Raw genomic sequence first — 19,995 nt, forward strand, 5'->3', positions numbered from 1 at the left:
AAACCCAAAAGCTTTGTGTTGCTGTGTGCATCAAAATGAACTGCACCCTTGTCTTGGCTAACTCACCTGGTTAGTGTTTTTATATTAAAGCTGGCATGGTGGCAAGTGGGGAGGGGGAAAGAGAGAGACACTGGCCAAGTGCAGTGTCCTCAGGAAGCTCCTGGCACTGACCTTTGCCATGTGTCTCTCCTGGGTTTCTCATGCTGCCCTTCTAGCTGTGGTGGCTGACCAGAACTATGGGAATAGCCTCTGTAATTAAGGCTTTTAGTATTTTCATTTAAGCCTTCACTTCATCCAAAGGAGTCCAGTGGTTTATTCTGAAGTGTCTGAGAAGAGAGTATAAGGCCTTTCACAAAGCTGCCTGGTACATTTCCTTTGAGGAGGCAGACTTCTCTCCACCCAGTGTTCAGCTGTGCCAGTAACAAAATGAGTGTATGGCATACTGAGCATGGGGTTTCTTTGTTGTTCTACATCTTTCCCCTTCATGGTATTTTCCATCTGACTTAATGTTCACCACCTGCAAGTTATCTTCTTACAGAGAAAATAATCAACTTGAAAACAGAACTTCAGAAGAGAAAAAATTGTACCTGATTTGTCAATATTAGAATAATATTAAGTAGTGAAAACCTGGCTTGTGAGAACAAGGGACCATCTGATCACTGTTGAGAATCTCCAAGGATATAGTGTATAAATAGCTGATGACTTCACAGGGAAGCTGTGCTGCACTCTGAGCTGAGTAAAACTGAAGCAGCTGTATTAGGTTGATCCTTCTGAGATTAGCATGAATGAGTTCTGCCTCCCCAAGGTGATGTGGTGCAAACACGAGTGGACAGCATGTCCATTCTCCTTCCCTGGCTGCAGCCGGGACAGCAGGATCTGTGGTACCTCTGTGCTGCAGGGGCTTGGCTGCCCTCTCACCTCTGCAGATTCTCCAACCCCTTCCCTTTTCCAGGGAGTTCAGGGCTGGAGCGTTTTGCAGGGAGCATGGAAAGCTTGCACTTTGCTTTGCATGGCTGTTCTGTGATTAGTGAAGGATTTCAGGCTTGAGCTGTCAATCCTGCACCTTTCTGTACATGCAGTGCTAACAACACAGTCTGTGGACAACCGTTGGGTTTGTAGCACAATCCCCTCTTTATCAAGGCTGTTCTCTAGCATTAACTCCTTCTCCTGCTTCTGACTAATGCAGGCAAGTATTCTTAATTGAATAGATAATTTGACCATTTGTTCAGTTTCTCTCTCCAGCAACGTTTTCCCTCAAGGGCACATTTCAGGCTTTCCCTTTGTTATTTAGTGAGGCTCTTTGTCCTGGAAGCAGGTTTTTAACGGTCAGTGTCTGTTCTATGACAGCACCAGAAGGACCCATAACTAGAATTCACCCTTCAGTGAAAACGGCTGTTATTATTTTGAGTGTGTTAATTGTGATGCAAATATCCTCTTGCTGGTATTTCACAATACTAGGTCAAAATGATCTTGTCAGAAGTCTGACTGGAAATCTTACCCCTCCCTTCTGTTTCCTGTTGTTAAAGCCTTTGGATTGGAAGCCTGTAAACAGAGTCTGGTGTCCAAGCAAGACTTCATAGAAAATGAGGACAAAATAGGTTGATAGTGTTTTGCTGTGACCAGGTCCCTGATGGGAATGTGTAACCTGCTGACACTTCCCTTAAGGGCAGTGAGAAACAACCTTAAAGGTTTCCTGGAAGGAAATAACTTTCTGTGAAATTTAGAAAGGTTAAAAGTGATGCATTCCTCTTCATGATACATGTTTTGATTTGAATGAAACCCATCTTTGTCCTGTTCTCTGCATCAGGTTAGCGAACTGTTTCTGTTGTTTTATGCAGGAAAATGTGGTTGGGCTGGGTGTGTTGTTTGATCCCACTGCAGCTTTCGAGGTGGCTGCAAGTGCTGTGCTTATCACCTGCCCTGCTGAGCCCTGAGTTAGTGCCAGGAACAGGCAGTGGAGGGGCTGATGTGGCCACGCAGAGATATCTGCCCACTGGTTCAGATCCCAGAGCTCTTCCAGCTTGCTCAAACAAAAATCTGGTCCTGTGCTGTTTGTGCCTCTAGTGCTTCAGTATTTGGCATGGTGCCTAACAGTGGGAAGACCCTCATGTCTGATTTTAGTGATTTGTGTTTATTTATTTATTTATTCATGCCATGGTGAACTCAATCATCTGTCAGTTAACCATCATCACTCATCACTTCTGGGTTTTGCTTTGTTAGAAGTATCCCTGCCAGCCATCCCATAGAAAGATACAGAGAACTCCAGAACACCCTCCTTTTCAGGATCTTGAAACACTTACTAGCTGTTAAACTTCACAAGCTGCTCTGAAGGCAGGTAAAAGAAAAGGAAAATCAATTCCTTCAAGGTCATACAGCAAAACTGGATCCCAATACCTTTTCCAGGGTTGGTGTTTCCCAACCCTTTGTGCAATCACAGCTGTGTCTCTAAAACAATACAGAGATGCTAGCAAGTGCAAAGTGAGGAAAACTCTGTCTCCAGTAAGCCTCCAGTGGGACTGGGGAATTGTTTTGTTTGCTAGACCAGCACAATAGTACTGTTTTGTGGTGTACATTTTAAAGCATCTAGTATTTTTTGGGTTTCTCTGTGAAAACCAGGCTCATAATATCAAGGGTTAGAGTATATCTTAGTATTCATCAAACCCTCAATGAAAAAAGCATTGCTCTTTTTTCCTGTCCTTTCCCATGCAGCAGATCTGCTTCTTTTCATAACATTAAGTGCTGTTCATATATATATGTGCCATACAAGCACAGTAGTGTAAGTATGGCTTTTGGTGCTAGTAAATATTAGTCCTGTCCCTCAAGAACTTTTCTTGAAAAGCAACACCCAGGACTGGATCCAGTCCAGTGACAAATGTGAGACTCTTTGTGCAGAGACAGCTGTATTTAGGCTGGAGCTTTGTTATAAAAGTGTCTGTATTGTAATTGTTTTGCACAGTAGCAGTGTCAAAGCAGCTGCAGCAATAGTCATTGCCTCTTGTGTATTTTGCTTCCCTCCTTGCACTGTAGATGTTAATATACATTTGTGGATTCTTGAACTCATATCCTTAATGTAATCCTAAATATCCATTTGAATGGATATTTCACTCATTTGAAACATGCTGGTTTTTTCTTTGTGTCCCCTCCATCTTTCCAGTCAAAAGAACTACAGATAAAGAAGCAGTTTCAGGATACATGCAAGATCCAAACCAGACAGTACAAAGCACTGAGAAACCATCTGCTGGAGACCACGCCAAAGAGTGAACATAAAGCTGTCCTCAAACGGCTCAAGGAGGAGCAGACCCGGAAGCTGGCTATCCTGGCTGAGCAGTATGATCACAGCATTAATGAAATGCTCTCTACACAAGCTGTGAGTCGCCTCCGAGGGACCCAGGGTTCCTCAGCCAAAGAGGGATGTTTGCATTTTAACCGCTCTGTCTCCTGACAGCAGGCTTTCTGCTTCCTTGCTGCACACGCCATTCCCTGCACAGTCCTTCCTCTGTGTTTAGAAAGCTGAGTTCAAATGCAGAGGAAAGACCTACCACCCCCTCCAGGCAGGCTGAAGCTGAAGCTGCTGTTGCAGAGATGCAAAGTGATGCATCTGTGTGGCCAGAGGACTGCTTTTGCCAGAGGACTGCTTTTGCATGAAGTATGGCAACATAAACATCCCTGTTAGAGCATCATTAAATAGTGTGCAACTGGCTGTCTTAACTCATTTAGGTTTTGATTTGTTGATGATACCAACCAAAGCATGTGCCACCGGTGGAAGATGCTCATTGAGTCATGGAGGAGTCCACAGTTTTGACTGTAAATCTGAGGTCAAAGTATTGTGAAAGTTCTGTGATTCCTCCTCTAAGGGATTCCTTCTTTAAGGAATGACCACATGAGCAGTGCTTCGAGTCCTTGCTACAGCTAAATGTGCACTTTTCTTTGCAATTCTTGCATATTTCATCCTGCTCACATCACTTTGTACACAAATTTAACGCTGTGAGGCAGGGTAGCTGGCTTCATTTGTGATGGGAAGGTTAAAAGTTCAGTATCATACTGCTTTTAGGTTTATTTCATTATATCCTTGTGCCCAAAGTCTTGCATTGGCAGGGCTATGGACTTAAGTCTCCTGGGTAGAGGTAATTGGTTAATCCAGTTGAACAGAGCGAGAGAGCTTCTCTTGCCTCTAGCAAAAGGAGAGCTGAGGATGTTTGCACCTCCAGCAGTCTGGTCTCTGCAGTGTGGATCGTGGTTCCTGAGGCGCCACTGCTCATCAGCATCACTTGCATCAGTGCTGTGGGCTCACTGTCACCAGTCTTTGTCACTATAGGTCCTCTGTTCAGCGAAGTGAAGTACAATAGAGACCAATTGTATTGCTAAGAAAACAATGTCCCAACCCATTCTCCCCCTCCCCGCGGTCCTCCCCTGGAGTGTCAGCAGTGGTTACCCCATGGTGAAACGTCTCTATTGTCTGTCTTTCCCAGCTGCGTTTGGATGAGGCACAGGAAGCAGAGTGCCAGGTTTTGAAGATGCAGCTGCAGCAAGAATTGGAGCTGCTGAACGCATATCAGAGTAAAATCAAGATGCAGGCAGAAGCCCAGCATGATCGGGAGCTGCGTGATCTGGAGCAGAGGGTGTCCCTCCGCCGGGCCCTCCTGGAGCAGAAGGTAAAATAAATGGGCATGTGAGGATCCTTAGCATACTCCATATTTCAGATCTTAAATTCCGCTTACCAGTGAGAGAGAAGCTGCTCTTACTTTGCTGTATATAGTAACACAGATCATTTGGGTATTTGTCTCTCTAGGGTTGAAAGCTCAGCGACACATAGACTAAACTTTCTGCCAGCTCAGCCCTCCTGTGTGAGCAGCTTCTGGCTGGGATAGAGCTGCCTGAAGTGTGCCAGAGGGAGTTGTGCCTCTCTGGGCAGAAGGGATAGAGAACTGTTCTCTCTGTATGTGAACTGGAGATTGGTTTCCCTGGCCCATCAGGGAGCACACAGTAACAACCTAAAGCTGGGAGCTGCAGTTTCCCTATGAAATTATGTGTCTTACTAGCAAACTGAAGTAGCCAAAGCCACAGGCATGGGGCACCTGCTGCTCCCCAGATCTCAGCTTGTAGTTGGCTCTGTGTATTCAGGTGCTCCTTGTTGAAGTTTGCTTTTCTGTGCAGTGCCAGACCTGTGTGTGTAGAAATATGAGTGGCCTACACAGACCAAGAGAAGGGAAACGCACCAAAAACTGGTGGAAGGAAATACACTGTCAGCCTTCCTCCTGCAGTTGTTTTCCCCTTGGACTTGCCCTGTAGGTGTCAGCCATTGCCATTCACACGACAGTTCCCAGCTTCGTAGGGGCGATTACTCTGTGGCCTCGAAGTTCTTTACACTGCAATTCTTCCAGGGGCTAATGGATGGATGCTGGGATAGTCCACAGAGCACTGCTCCACCTCGCGGCCAGCCGAGGGAGCACCCCCAGGGAGGCGGCACAGTCCTGTCGGGCTTTGGTCTTCTGCGGGGAGACAGCTGTTCTCAGGAAATAGGCGAATGTGGGAAAGCAGAGTTCCTGTGTGTCACCCGTGTGCAATAGCTGCCTTTAGACACCACTGCTGGTTATTTTGGTCCCAGCTCCCATCACAGCCTGGCACGAGTATGGATTTTTCTGGAGGTGCATTGCCCTCTGGTGGCATGAGCTGCTCGGGGAGGAAGTGCCACAGTGAGCCAGTGCTCCCTGCTCCGTGGGAGCAGCACACATTGCAGATAGTGTTAGAAGCTGCAGTGAGGCCAGCAACTCAAAGAAACGCACATCAACCAATAATAATGTTGTAGAAGTCTTTCATTGTGTACCGGGATTGAAGTCTCTGTGCATGGGAAAACCCCTGTGGAGGATTTGGCATCAGTAACGGGGATAGGAAGCTTAGCAAGACTACTTCACAGAGAGGAAAAACTGGTAAAAATATCACTTAGCATAATTTTCTATGTTTGTGTCCCTATATTGCCTTAGAACAGCAAAGAAATTGATGGTGCTTCAGCTTTCATGGGCTCCTGTAGCAGTACGTTCAGTCTTGGCACATGAAAATCACAAGTCATGCACCAGCAATGAGACCTTGGTGGGGTTCCAGTCACTTGGCAGCGACTCAAGGGCAAACATGTGGGTCCAGAGGCAGACGCATCATTCTTTTGCAGGGGTATTTTTTGGGAGGAGAGGTGATGTTCTGTTTTTGTAAGAACTAAGAGTTGCGAGTGTTCTGGTGTGGGTCCCTCAGCAATGTCACCTGGTGTTTGCTGGCATGTGCTAACTGAAGCTGGCAGCCAGAGAAAGGGCAGGTATGTGCACGAGATGAATGTCTGCATTTATATGCACAGATAAATGTGTAGCCTGTGGCAAAGTCAGTCCCTGGTGTTCAATAATAAACCAGATTCCAGAAGTTAGTGTATGCATAGAAATCGGCTTCCTTTTCAGCAGGCTGCTCTTTATTTTTGGTGGTGCCCATCACCATAACTCACCAGAGCATGCGTGTCGTGTCCAACCCTGGAGTGAGGAGGGACTAGCCAAGCCCCATTGATGTGAAATGTTGTTTGTATTGCACCAGCAATGAGCATGTCCCAAGAGTGTCTTTAAAAGAGTTCAGATTTAGTCATTTCCTTCCCACATGTCTCAGACACTTCATTTTCAGAGTGGTTTGAGTGATGTCACTTTAACACAGTGTCAGGCCTTTCAACGAAGTTCAGTTGCACCAAGTCCTGTGTGTTACACTGTCACTGAGACTGAAAACGATGACGTGCTGAAGACATTGAAAAAGGAGGATTCTGTGTAGATAGCAGGACAGGGAAAAACAAGCAGAGCATTTTAAAGAGCTAATGTTAGAGAAGGAACCTTCTTCCTCTGCTGCCTTTGTGGCTTTCAGCAGGAATAGTGAGCAGTGCTGCTCAGTGCAGAGTCTGTCACTCACCTAGAGTAACAGGCAAGTGGAAAATGAGTTTCTGAAAGCCCCAAATGGCTCAGGAGATGACTCATGCTGGAGCAGATTGTTTCCTAAATTCCAGATGAAATTGCTTTGCATATTCCCTGACTCAGGCAAGAGAGTGCTTACAAGTACAAGGCTCTGCCCAGTGCCTTCAGCACAGACCGAGATAACACCTCTTGGCCATGTTGCTGCTGACAGCAGGGAGATGCCACTGAGCTATGCTAAAAGTCTTGGCTGCTGCTTTTTCCCCATTTGGTCTTTTTCACTGAGGCCAAAAGTAGCTTTTTCAGTGCTGGCAAGAAGATAATGGGTTTTGGTTCTCCACCTGACTGCAAAGATTTCAATAAGAAAGGCTTTCATCACTGTCTGATGGGTGTCAGGAGGCCATAGTCCTGTGTTTTCAGTATTTAGAGTGCTGATCCCAGTGCCCCTACCAAAGTAATCTTGGAAACCAATTTGGAACACCATTATGGGGGAGAAATTGGTGTTGCCAGCTTGCATATCATCTAGGTAATAATCTGCCACACAACTCAAACAGCACTGCCTGTGTCCTTCAGCCACACACCCTGGAGAAAGTGTCAGGGCAGTGAAATATGAGAAAACCAAATTAGGAAAGGAGGTGATAAATACATGAGCTAAGAAAATCTGGGCAGTGAACATTAGGGAGGAAGCTGAATGTGGGCTTGTTCATTGAATCCTGGAGAAAAAAGCAGTCATCATAATCATCATCAGATTCAGCTACAAACAGTGAAGGTCACCATGAGCTGTATTGGCAGGCTGCACCTGAAGGTGCTTTCCTGGTAGGCTTCTATGGAGGCTGTAGACTTTGCTGCATCTTAAAAGATTAATCTATTGTCAAGCTGTTGGTATCAGTGCACACTCTGGATTCGCATCCCTCAAATTTGTGTATTCACCAGGGAACAGGGACCAACACCCTCCAGTTGGTGTTCACCATGCTTTGGCCTGTGCAGGTCTGTGGGACTTAACCCTTAAAAAATTCACCCTTTTGTCTTCACAACGGACTGCATGTCCATGGACATCTGATCTAGAGCCAGTTTCCTGCACAAACACAGGGAGAAGGTCCCTCAGTAGCTGTTACAGGTCCTCCAGAGGCTGTGCCTGTCCTGCTGCTACAGACTGTCTCTTTTTTTCCTTCCTAGATTGAGGAGGAGATGCTGGCGTTGCAGAATGAGCGCACCGAGCGGATACGAAGCCTGCTGGAGCGTCAAGCTCGCGAGATCGAAGCCTTTGACTCAGAAAGCATGAGGCTAGGTTTTAGTAATATGGTTCTTTCTAATCTCTCCCCCGAGGCGTTCAGCCACAGCTACCCGGGAGCTTCTGGCTGGTCCCACAATCCTACTGGGGGTGCAGGACCTCACTGGGGTCATCCCATGGGCGGCCCACCGCAAGCTTGGGGCCATCCAATGCAAGGTGGACCCCAGCCATGGGGTCACCCCTCGGGGCCCATGCAGGGGGTACCTCGAAGTAGTGCTATAGGGGTCCGCAACAGCCCCCAGGCTCTGAGGCGGACAGCTTCTGGGGGACGGACGGAGCAGGGCATGAGCAGGAGCACAAGTGTTACTTCACAAATATCCAATGGTTCACACATGTCTTATACATAACTTAAACAATAACTGAGGGTGGCAATTCCACTGGAGCTGTCTGCCAACAGAAACTGCCTACAGACACCAGCCCAGCAGCCTCCTCAGTGCGGTGCTGACGTGTGGAAGCTGGGTGCACATGGAATATTGTATTCATTTTGTAAAGCATTATGTTTTGTGTTTACTAACTGGGATGTCATAGTATTTGGCTGCAGGGTTTGGGGGGGTGGTTTTTGGTTTTTTGTTTTGTTGTTGGTTTTTGTTTTGGTTTTTTTTTTACATTTTGGAGGGGTCTTGGGAGGGCGTCTGAGAAATATATGCAATTAGTCAGAAGAGTTGGCTGGTGGTCATCACACTGACAGGACAGAAGGGCCTCAGACTGCCCTCATCATGCCATCCATGTAGGAAGTCTGAGGGAGAATGGAGACCTCCTCCCATGTCCATAAATTTCGATCTGCCACCCTGCAAAAACCAGGCAAGCTGCCTTTAAACCAACATCCAGGGGAGGAACAGCTGGATCTTCTGTTCCATTTTTATTTGTCGTTACATTGGATTAATTTCTAGGGTATTGCCTCTGCCAAGAGGCATTTTCAAAGAGTTGTAGGTGAGGAAGAAGGTGAGAAGAGAGGCCAAGAGACACCAGGGCTCAACAGGGCCCTTCTACCCAAGTGCCCGCTCCATGTTGTGTAAGAAGTGACATTATCTCAGAAGGCACTGGTCAGCTGCCCGAGAACTCTGTAGGTAAACCTGTCTGGAGGGAACAGGCTAGGAATGTTTGAAATTGTCTGTCTGCTTTGGCACTCCCTGACTGTGCTGCTGGTAGCTCAGATGAGGTTGGGCAGAGGAGCGTAAGTAATGCACTTGTACAGCTAATACTGTGACATCTCATTTTAGCTAAGCATCAGAATAATTCTTGGAGCCCAGCGTAGTCCTTTTTGCTCCATTCAGAAATGTTTAGACTTTCAGCCAATCAGTCTCAAATGCCAGAGGTGTTTTGAGGGATGCCATAGTCACAAAATGCCATTGATCGGGTTTTTCATTATTACACACTACATCCACCAATTTATTACCTTTTTGGCTTGTTGCAATTTCCTGTTTACATGTAGCATGTAGCCAACTGTTGAAATGTTTAGTTGCCATGGTGTACCAGGAGGAGCTGAGCCAATGACTCTTTCCCAGCTGATGACTAACCCACATCACCACTGTAGATCTTGCTGCATGTCAGGCTCCTTTTTTATTATTTTCATTGCTGCAATACTTCACAACTTTTACAGTCCCTTGAGATGCTGTGATAATTTGGCAGCGTATCACACCATGTGAGAAGGCACTACTTCCAGAGGGCTCAGTGGAGCTGCTGTACTACTGAAAGGAAGCAAAGGAGGTTGTGAAATCCATACAGTGATAAGGGAGTCTCATAACTGAACGACTTTGTGGCATCACGTCGTCCCTTAGTGCTGGGAACCAGAGATGCCCCCATGCTCTCGTGCCAGTGCCAGGACGGTCTGGGTCAGCCAGGACTGTGGGAAGAACAGGTAGATGAAGTTTGGTTTGAGGCAAAGATTTCCATCTTGGGGACTGACCAGCCAGGGTTGTTTGTAAATGTTTTTCCTTGCACACTAATCATCTTGAAAAAAACACTAGCTGCTAACTCTAGGATTTGCCTTTAATATGTTTATAGGGCTCAAAAGCGAGGTTTTCCGAATGTGTTTGTCCACGTGACATATTTATATAGTAAATAGTGTCTCGCTGCTGTTCAGTACTCGACAGGGCGGCGTTCTTTCGTTAGCTAAATTAACATCCACTCCCAATCCTTAACTCTCTGCCAGAGTCTGGTGAATCCAGCTGGGATTTCTAACATCTTGACCTAGTGTATCACTCTAATTGAAGATGGAAACTCCACCAAAATATGTTTGAGCAGCCCCTTAGTCAGGAGTTCTGTAGTACTAACAGTTGACAGAAGCCTGGGATGAGACATGGGTCCCATGGAGGTGCCTCTGGATGCTCCCAGGGGCAGGTGGTGACTGTGAATTGTCCTGTCCTTTGCTATGTTTTTATGTGGAATTGGATGTTTCGGGGTCATTCTTTTGCATTGCAGTGTTGTTGAAATGCAGCGAAAATTCATTTAGGAAAGGTACCTGTGTTTTCCTAGGTTTGGAAGGAGAGATAAAACCAAATGAAAGGCCAAAATTGTATTGGGGTTTACCGTGTGAGTGTGGAGGGTGTGCCCAAAGCATGGTGCTAACACAGCATTTTGAGTTCAGCTCCTCTATCCCAAACAGCAGCAGCTACAGTGGGGACAGGCTATACCTGCAAGTTCAGTGGGTTCATTCTTCTGCTTCTGTTATGGTTGGAATTTGGTCAAAGTCTCTGGCTTAAATTGAGCTACTTCAACAGAATACTCTCAACACATCTCTTTGTGTAATGTCAAGCATGACTGAATGCTGAATCCAGATGATGGCTATCCCATATTGGCTTTTTTGTATTCAAAAAGAATTGTGTAGTAACCATTTTTACATGTATATCATGTGCAGACCTGGACTATTCCAACAAGTTAATATTTTAATTAAAATAGTTTGCAAAAACTGATTCAGATCAACTGGTCTAAATGTGTGTGTCCCTGTGTGTACGTGGGGGAAGAAAAGCTGTCCCAAAACTGCCTGATCTCGAGAGGAAGCACCTCATTATACAGCTGTAGCCAGAGGAACTCAGGGTCAGGCTGTGCCTTGGAGGTATTTGAGGAGGCCCTCGGTGTTGAGAATTTTAATGTATCTCAGGTTTATTTCTGAGATACGTGAACAACTGTGCACTAGAGAGATGCAAACACTCTCTGAATCAGTTTGCAAACTCTTATTTTTAAAAGTAAAGTGTTTTAAAAAGTGAAGCCAATTGCTCCATGTTGTGCTCATTGCAGTCATGCCCTAACTTTGGTTTTAAAATTACTGTAATCTGTAAATTGTGGAAACTACTCCAGTACCTCAGCAAAGATGTTCTCTTGCATCTCTTACATTCGTATTTAACACTGGGGAACTCTTCTGTGTGGACTACTTTGCAAACTTTATTGCAGTATTTTCAAATCACCAGCTTGACCCCTGAAATCTCTTTTCTGTGGTTATTTTTCTCTCCTCTCTGCAAAGACCTGAAGTTCTGGTGTACCTTAGCCCAGAGATGGAAAAAACAGAGTAGCCAGCATTTTTACCTCTTTCTGATTCAAATTTCCTTTGATTTTATTTAAAATCAGTGAAAGGGACCACATTTTCCTTGTTCTCCATGGTCCCAGGGAGCCAGCAGCCACCTCTCCTGTCCATGTTGAACGTTTCGTGCTTTCTTCCTCGGATGCAGCACTGAAATGGAGGCCACAGCTCTGTTTCACCTGCATTCCCTCCAAGCCTGTGAGCTTCAAAGAGGCTGAACAACTAAATACGTGGTGTGATACCAAACTTTCCACAGAAAAATTCCCTGCAGCCATTACTTGCCTGGCTTGGGGCCAGGCTGGCATCGTTCTGTGTCCCACCCAGCCCTCCCATGCTGGAAGAACGTGCGCTGCACACTCGCTGTGACCTGCACGGGGGTGCAGCCGGGGCAGTCCTGGGGCCGTGCTGTTGTTTAACCCCCCAGGACCCCTCGCCTCCAGGCTCCCAGCCCCTCGACCCTGCTTCCGTGCCATTTCTTGAGAGGCAATAAATCCTATCGTGCCACTGTCTACCATTACTCTGTTGAATACGCACATCTCTCTGGATATATATATGGTATCTCATTTGTATATATTTATATACTCTGTATGTACATGTGTGTGGGTATAGGTGCACACACACTTCATGCTGTGCATTTCTGTCAGGGCACTTCAGTTCTGCTGTTCTTTAGCACTCCTGTTTGTGAGCAAAAGCAACCCCTCAGCAGGGCTCTCAGGGCGAGGGCACTGACGTGGCACAGGCTGTGCTAGGGCTGAACCCTCGCTGAAGTGCAGCCCTGCTAATTGCAGCTTGCTTTTTCTGGGGCGTGAGAGGGTAGGTAGCTGCTGTGGGTGTGCTGTAAAGGAGAGGAAGGAGCTCCCTGAGGGTACCAGAAAGTCAGAAGGCAGCAGAGAAGAAAACAAGACGGTTTAGCGATAGGCAAGCAGTGGAGGCAACGTAGGGATCTGCTGGGGAGGCGGCGAGTGGGCCGGTGAAGTGCTCAGCAGGCTGAGCTCAGAGTCCCCAGCTGCGTCTCGCCACGAAAGATCACAAGCCCGGCACGGTCTTGGCTCGCTGCACCGGCACTGGCTTTTGGCATTCCTGAGGTGGAGCCGCCGCTAGCTCTGAACACTGACTGCCTTGGCGTGTGTCTGATACCTGGAGGTTCTTAGGTTGTGTGGAGGGGCAAAAGAGAAGCCAAATTGGAAGATTTAAAGTACACGTGCGTGTACGGTCTATACATACATATATACACACAGAGATGCTCTTGGTCCATTCTTTATTCTTCTTAGGCCTGTGTGCTTCGTCACTCAAGTCCAGCCAGCAGCGGATGGCCTCATTCCTCTCCTGGGTGCTTGCTCTGCAGTTTTAGTAAATCTTGCCCTGGTTTTTCTCATAGTAGAGGGGTGAGTGCCATGCTGGACACCACCAGCTCCTCAAGCTGTGAAGACCCTTCTCACCTCCTCCTTTGTCCTCTATAGACCCCATCTTAGGGAGGCATCTGTCAGTTCAGGGGATAAGAGTTCTCGCCTGTGTCAGGTCACGCATTTTCCCCAAGGACACCTGCCAGCTCAGCAGAATGCCATCCCTGGGCTCTCTTTGTGCTACTGGAGAATTAGGAGGCAATTTTCCCTCTGTCCCTTTTGGAAGGTCTCTTGCAAGTCTTTCAGGAGAGACTCAGATTTGGTTGGGTCATTCTTACCCTTTCCCAAGGAGTAGTGTTGTCTTTGGCTGTGCTCCTGCCTGTGGGATGTTCCCACCTCAGTGCTGGCCCACAGTGAGCCCAGAGCCATGTGCCAAGGACAGAGGAGCAGTAGATAGCCAGGCAGGGATGCTGGTCACTGTCCCTCTGCTGTGGTTGTTTGAGTTTGCACTTTTACGAATGAATTGAGCCGGAGTCTTTTGAGAAATCCATGTGAGGCGCTTTGGAGGGTTGGGGGTTGCTGTTTACAGCCAGAAAATAAGAAAACCTGATAGATCGAGTGGTTTTAGTAAACATCACCCCGCCAGGGAGCGGTGGCGGCAGATAACCCGGGTTCCTGTTGCGCAATGAGCTTCAGCCAACTGGGGCTGTGATGCTGCCTGCTGCATCCCTGCCCCCTTCTCCGGGGGAAGGAGAGCCCTTTGTCAGCTAGAGAGGGACTTAGTAAATCGGATTTGCCGGCAAACAAGCACCTTAACCACTGAGCTGTGGGTCTCGATACTTGCACTTCACCTGAAGGCTCCCTGGGGGGGAGAAGGCAGTTTGGTACATGGCCATTGGCTCTGCACCTGCCTGGCATCCTCAAAACATCCTAAAGCCATGTCCTAGGGAAAATAGACCCCAATATCAGCTCCCGCTCTCCTTGCTTTCTCTGAGTGCACACAGTGAGACCAGGAACCAGGAGGGCCGAGCATTGCCCCCATGGATGTGAACAAACCCGGGGGGAAACTTCCCCCCACCTCGCCCCTCCGGCCCCCTGCCCCGTTCCCCACCCTTGAGTACGGGTACCTCAGAACATGCACAGTTTGAATTTTCACTGACAATTAGTTTAATTATTGTCAGTGAAAAGAATTGTAATTATCTGTAAATATGTAGTTAACAAATTGACCTAGTTTCTGTATTTTTTAAGTTTTTGTACTAAAATTTATAGATACAGTATGTGCCAGCTAGCAAAAAGCTACTGTAATTGCCAGTTGTAGTTCAGCATGCACCTAATCCCTGAGACTTGTCCAGTGATGCTGTAAGGAATTTGTGCTTAACTATTGCGAGCTGGGGAGGCCAGCAGCCGCTCACCCGGGGCTTTCGGCTTCCAGCCTCCGGCTGGGTTTTCCCTGATGGCTGTGTGGAATCTCCTTCCCGTGAGCGTCGTGTGCCGCACGGAGGGCAGTGCGAGGGACAGAGCGGTGGCTTCGAGCTTGCTCTGGAGCTGAACTCAATGGGAACCAAGTTCAGGTTCTTTGCTGCAGTTTAATACCGGCTTGTGACTATGTTTTCAGTCTCTCTAGAAATGATCTGTTTTTCCCCTTCCAACTGCTTTTGTCTTGAACCCGAGTTCATCTAAATCTACTGGAGGAAAAAAATCGAAACAAAAAAAGACTTTGATTTGAGACCGTTGCCTGCTTTTAGTGCCAGGATCACACATTTCTATGGCAACTCTGAGCTCAGCAGAGTGCAGAAATCAGTGCAGGGTTGTTGACGAGCTGAAGTCAGCGGCCGCTGCCTCTGCACGGCTCCGGCAGAGCCCAACTGTGGCTGGTGGCAGCTGCCAAGAGCAAGTTTGGGGGTGCAGTGTGATGTCTTGTGGGGGTCCCGGTGTCCCTGCCCCACTGCAGCTGGCTTGCCCTGCAAGACCTGCTGCTGAGTGAGGCATGGGCTCCTAGGAATGGTCAGGATCTGTGCTCCGTGTCCTGTGGCAGAGGCAAGCCTGTGAGTCAGTAGCTGGGCTGAGCATCCCAGGAAGCTGCGAGCAGAGGAGTTTGAGCGCCGGTGAGGCTGTGCTCTCCGGGTCTGGTTGTCCTGGAGGTTGTAGGGAATGGGAGCTTGTAAGGATTCAAGGATCAGAGAAGGAGAGGCAGACGTGCGCGTACGGGTTTGGCTTCTGGCAAGCAAACCACCCGCTTCCTTTCTTCAGCTTTTCTTCCCTCCTAACCCCCCGCAGCTCTTCCCCCTGCTTGCTTGGAACAAGAACATTTTTTTTTACCTGCCTAGAAACAGCTAAAAGATGGGGGGGCAGCCCTGATGTAAATAATTAACGTTGCAAAGTGAAGTGTGTATAACATAAAAGGCTACAGCCCTTTGGTGACTTGTAAATGCTTTGAGAAGGTTGTGGTAAGACGTGGAGGGGCCAAGCGACCTGCCCGGCCCCGCAGCCATCGCTGCCCCACCGCCACCGCGGGGCCGGGGGGTCGGGACGGGACGGGGGGACACCCTGGGCCCCTTGGCCGTGGGACCCCCCCCTCGGTGTAGTGGATGGGAGGGTAGCGTAACGTGTGTAATACGGATAGGAGAAGCTGTGTGAGGTGTGTATAGTGTATATTTTTTAAAAATAGCTTGCTTGTGTTGTGAAGATTTTAAAGACAAACTTGAGAATTCTAGCCTAACTATTAACACAAGTTTAACATCAGTTACCCCACTGGGTTCAGAGCCTCTTGAATGTATATTCCTTTTTGTAACCTAAATGACCTATTCTTCTACCAGTCAGCCAGACATCCTATTTATATTTTTAATTTTATATATTACTTTCCATTTGTTTTCATTATTTCCAGCATGTTTCTGGGTTTGGGTTTTTTGTTTGTTTGGGGGGGGGGGTTGTTTCTTTTTGCACAAGCATTGTGTGAAGTCAAGGAAATGTTAACTCAAACCTGGTATTTTCCAACCTGTTCCCCCTCCCCTTCCTCTCCTCCACCCCTGTTGTGTTTTTTTTTTCTTTCTTCCGCCAACAGTTTGGGATTTTTCTGGGCTGGGATGCAGCGGGTGGGAGGAGGGGATGGCTCTTTTCCATTTGCAGCTTTTGTGCAAATGCCAGGTCTTTTTGCCAGTCAACTAAAAAAAATGCTTCACTTGCTGGTTGCTTTAAAAAGGAAAAAAAACCTAAATAAAAAAACAAAAATGTAACCTTATCAGTGCGATGTAGACCCCGGCAGGAGGAGGGGAAGTGCACACCTGTAGCCACACACCTCTGGCTTTGGCTGCGAAACAAAAGCAAACCTTTCCTGGCGAGGAGGTGACCACAGGGCAGCCGCTGCCCGACCCCGTGGAGGGTTTGCCACGCACGAGCTCCGTGTGCGGCCGGGCTCGGAGCCGTGCCGGGAGCGCCGTGCCTTGGGCTTGCTCTTCCCCCCTCGGCACCCGCCTGTTCATGTGCACAAACCCAGGAGCTGCCTGCTGATGACAGCAAAGCTGTTGCTGCTTTTCCTCTCCTCCTCCTCTTCCTCCTCTCCCCATCCCCAACGAGGTCCAGCTCCCCAACAAGAGCTCGCCCAGCGCCCGGCCCCAGGGCCGTGGCCATTTGCTCTGGGGCATCATCCACGTATGGCCAAGCCCGGCTGGCGCCGTGCTGTGCCACAGAGCATTAGATAGAAAAAAACACACACATATCTGCTGTTTTACTATGAACACTGGTCTGAGGTTTCCAGGCTCAGCACCACGGTGATGGGCCACGAAGGATTTAACCAGGGGAATTAAACTCCTTCCTGCTTCCGTGTCTGGTAGCACCAGCTGGTATGAGTGAATCTACAGGTGTGCGTTTTCCTTCTTGTAGAAAATGCCACGAGCACTAACTGGTAAGGCTTAATGTACAGTATATTGTCAGTATTCTGGTATTCTTCTGGTTCAACATACATTATAGCTCATATATAACCTGTATTAATTGTATAGATTGTGCATTTAAAGCTGTTACCAAGTTGTCAGAAAATAAGAGAAGAGAAAAAAAAAATAAGGTCATATGTAATATTTTGTTTGTAAGTATCCTTTGTATCATAGCAAAGGAAATGTTAAAAAAAAAAATCAACTGTAATAAAGTAATTTTAGTACACGGAGTGTCTGCCTGCCTTTGTGAAACCCTGCCCTGGGGGGGGAAGGGGGGAGGGCTACCGCGTGTAGGACCTCTGCCAGGTGAACACGGGGGGCTCGACGGAGGGACCCCCCCACCTGCGGGGCCGCGGCAGCCCCTTCCTCCGCTCCTCCGTCCGCAGGAACTCGGCCATGGCCCTGAAATATTCCAGCACGGCCTCGTGGGCCCAGCAGCGCCCCGGCCGCCGCCGGGGGAAGCCGCAGTGCCCCCCGTGCGGGGTCAGCAGCAGGAAGAAGTAGGGGCTGCTGCGGAAGAGCTCCGTGGGCAGGCTCTGGGCCGGGGGGCCGCGCACGGGGTCGTCGGCGCTGCAGAGGCACAGCACCGGCACCGCCGCCTCGTCCGCGTCGCGCAGGGGCTCGTTGCGCTCCCAGTAGCACTCCCAGCTGGTGGGGCGGCTCCGGGTCCGGCAGAAGAGGGTTTCTTCCAGCTCCCGCAGCGAGCGGCTGCCCAGGAGCATGTCCATGTCCACCACCTCGGCCAGGGCCCCCGCGTACCTGCGGGAATGGGGCGGCCGCCGTGGGCTTGGAGGTGCAGGGATGCCGCCGGGGGGCTGGGGAATGCTGCGAGCTATGGGGACACTGGATGTCTCCATATGGATGTGCTGGGGACTTCAGGGATGTTGCTGTGGACGGGGGGACATAGGGATGCTGTATGGCATGGGGACCACAGGGAATGTTGGCAGGGGCTGGAGCGTGCTGCCTGGGGGTGGAGGGTCATAGGGATGCCACTTGGAGCTGGGGGCTACAGGGATGCTGCAGCGTGGGTACCACCAGCTCGTCTGCCCATGGGCTGCTCGACAGTCCTGGCCCTTCATGCAGGGAATAGGGGTGACCTCGACTGTCCCAGCCCCAGAAGGGCTCGGGAGGGCCATCCCAGCCCCTTGCCAGGGATCCTGGAGGGCCCCCACAGCGCAGCCTGGATGCCATGACAACGGGAGACAGCCGGCACTCCCATTCCGTTGCCGTGACAGCAGCATTTGCAGTGGGGATTGGGAAATAGGGAGGGGGGAGACCCTCTGCTGCCCACCCCCCAATACCCCATCCCTGCAGTAAGCACTGTACCTTGCTGCACGGCTGCACCTGTCACCTGTTTGCCCCTATGTTTTCGGGTTTACCTGCATTTTTTTTTGGCCCCCATCTGTCCCCACCTGCAGGATCCCTTTGCCCCCACAAGCTCTCAGCACCACCCGGGGAAGTGCCCCTTGCTCAAGGCCTTGGCAGACAGGTCTCCTGTCCCAGCCGGTGCTTGGCCCACTCCAGCCTGGCTGTGTTAGGCAAGAGGGAACCCAGACCCCTTGGGAAGGGAAGGCAGCAGTCACAGCCCCCTGTCCAGCCATGGGTTGGCATCAGAGTCCCCCCCAGGGCCAGTGGGAGGGTCGGGTGCTGGGGACAAGGGGCAGTGCAGGGCAAGGGGCCAGCCCCACTCACCCCTAGGGGTCCAACACCACACAGGGGCTTCACCGATCCCTCCCAGGGGTGACAGATCTCCCAGCTCAGGAACCCCAAGATGCTGCCGCAGCCCCAGCCGGGCTGAGGACACATGTGGTGGCCTAGCTGGCCCCATGGCAGCCAGCTCCAGGCTGGTGTTCATTAACCAGCACATTTTGCTGCCCTCAGCACCTCTGCCCCTGCACTGAGGCTCCCGGTGCCGGCAGCAGCACCCACAGCATGCACACCCTCAGGGATGACTGAGGGGTTCCCGGGGTACCTCCTCCACCTCCCCAAGCCCAAGGGACTCCACTGACCTGCTCAATCCCTGCTTGAGGTGGAGGAGCAGCGGCCACTCGTAAAGCCAGGGCATCCCGGCCTCAAACCAGTCCCGGCCACGGAAGATGGGGGAGAGGCAGGCGGCGGCGGCCAGGCGGCTGGAGGAGCCGCTCTCCCCCAGGTAGGCGAGCAGCAGCCCCGAGCCCGAGCCCTCGCTGACGGCCAGCAGCGAGGCAGAGGGGTGCCGGCACTGCAGGTAGGTCACAGCCTCCCGCAGGTCCCCGGGGTCCCCGAAGGGCTGGAGCCGGGCGGTGGTGAGGGGGCAGCCGTTGTGGCCCCGGCGGTTGAAAATGACAGGGATGAAGCCCCGCTCCAGCGCCCGCAGCCCCAGCTGCAGCAGCCCCCCCGTCACCTTCCCGGCAGCGTTGGGGATGAGCAGCAGCACTGGGCTAGAGACCCCCCCACCGCCACCCGCAGCCCCCCACGGCCCCACCAGCCAGTCCAGGGCCACCACCCCAGCGTCGGGCAGCTGCAGAAGCTCACGGGCCACCACCGGCTCCGGCTCAGGTGGCTGCAGGAGCTGCCACAGCAGCTGGAACCTTGGCCAGCGCGGCCACGGCCAGCGACCCCCCCGCAGCGCCGCTGACCTCCCCAAGCTCCGCAGCAGGTGCTGGGCCAGAGCCGAGGGCTTGCACAGCAGCCGGCAGTGCCCCGAGCCTTCCTCGGCCATGAAGAGGATCCCCTCCTCCTCCTCCTCCTCCTCCTCCTCCTCTCCCACGTCTCCAGGCACCTCCAGCCTCCCTGCCCAAAGGCACCAAGCTAGGAGGCCCAGCCCCATGAGCACCGTGGCTGCGGCCACCAAACCCTCCAGGGACAGCATGGAGGCGGCAGGAGCCCCAGCCGCCAGCCCCGATGGTCGGCGGGTTCGCAGAGCGATGGCGGGGCCGTGCTGGGAAAGCCCAGCCCCGGGGCTGGGCAAACAGCAGGGCTGTGCCGGGGATGGCGTGAGCGGCCGCCA

General features: G+C 50.4%; 2 protein-coding genes across 2 annotated transcripts in view; one reads left to right on the forward strand and one right to left on the reverse strand.

The window, feature by feature from the left end:
* The window catches only part of TAOK1 (TAO kinase 1), a 63,368-nt gene extending 52,226 nt beyond the window's left edge, over positions 1-11,142 (forward strand). Inside the window, exons 18-20 of the mRNA XM_069033444.1 lie at positions 3,155-3,367; positions 4,470-4,652; positions 8,106-11,142. Coding sequence (XP_068889545.1) covers positions 3,155-3,367; positions 4,470-4,652; positions 8,106-8,567 — 858 coding nt within the window. The 3' untranslated portion in view covers positions 8,568-11,142. The remainder of the gene's footprint in view (positions 1-3,154; positions 3,368-4,469; positions 4,653-8,105) is intronic.
* A 6,125-nt stretch (positions 11,143-17,267) lies between these two features.
* Positions 17,268-19,913, reverse strand: ABHD15 (abhydrolase domain containing 15). Its single transcript, XM_069033449.1, has 2 exons — positions 19,016-19,913; positions 17,268-17,765 (listed from the first exon to the last, which is right to left on the reverse strand). Exons 1-2 carry the CDS (start codon positions 19,855-19,857, stop codon positions 17,288-17,290), a joined length of 1,320 nt encoding a protein of 439 aa, XP_068889550.1. The 5' UTR covers positions 19,858-19,913; the 3' UTR covers positions 17,268-17,287.
* Positions 19,914-19,995: the final 82 nt, after the last annotated feature.

This window comes from Aphelocoma coerulescens, chromosome 19 (genome assembly GCF_041296385.1).
Source record: "Aphelocoma coerulescens isolate FSJ_1873_10779 chromosome 19, UR_Acoe_1.0, whole genome shotgun sequence".
Classification (NCBI taxonomy): Eukaryota; Metazoa; Chordata; class Aves; order Passeriformes; family Corvidae; genus Aphelocoma; species Aphelocoma coerulescens.

What these genes read in the sequence shown, in the direction of transcription:
- ABHD15 (XM_069033449.1), bottom strand. Translation starts at nt 19,857, where the DNA reads ATGCTGTCCCTGGAGGGTTTGGTGGCCGCAGCCACGGTGCTCATGGGG. An exon ending in CTCAAGCAGGGATTGAGCAG is followed by an intron (nt 17,766 to 19,015) that starts GTCAGTGGAGTC and finishes CCATTCCCGCAG; the next exon opens with GTACGCGGGGGCCCTGGCCG.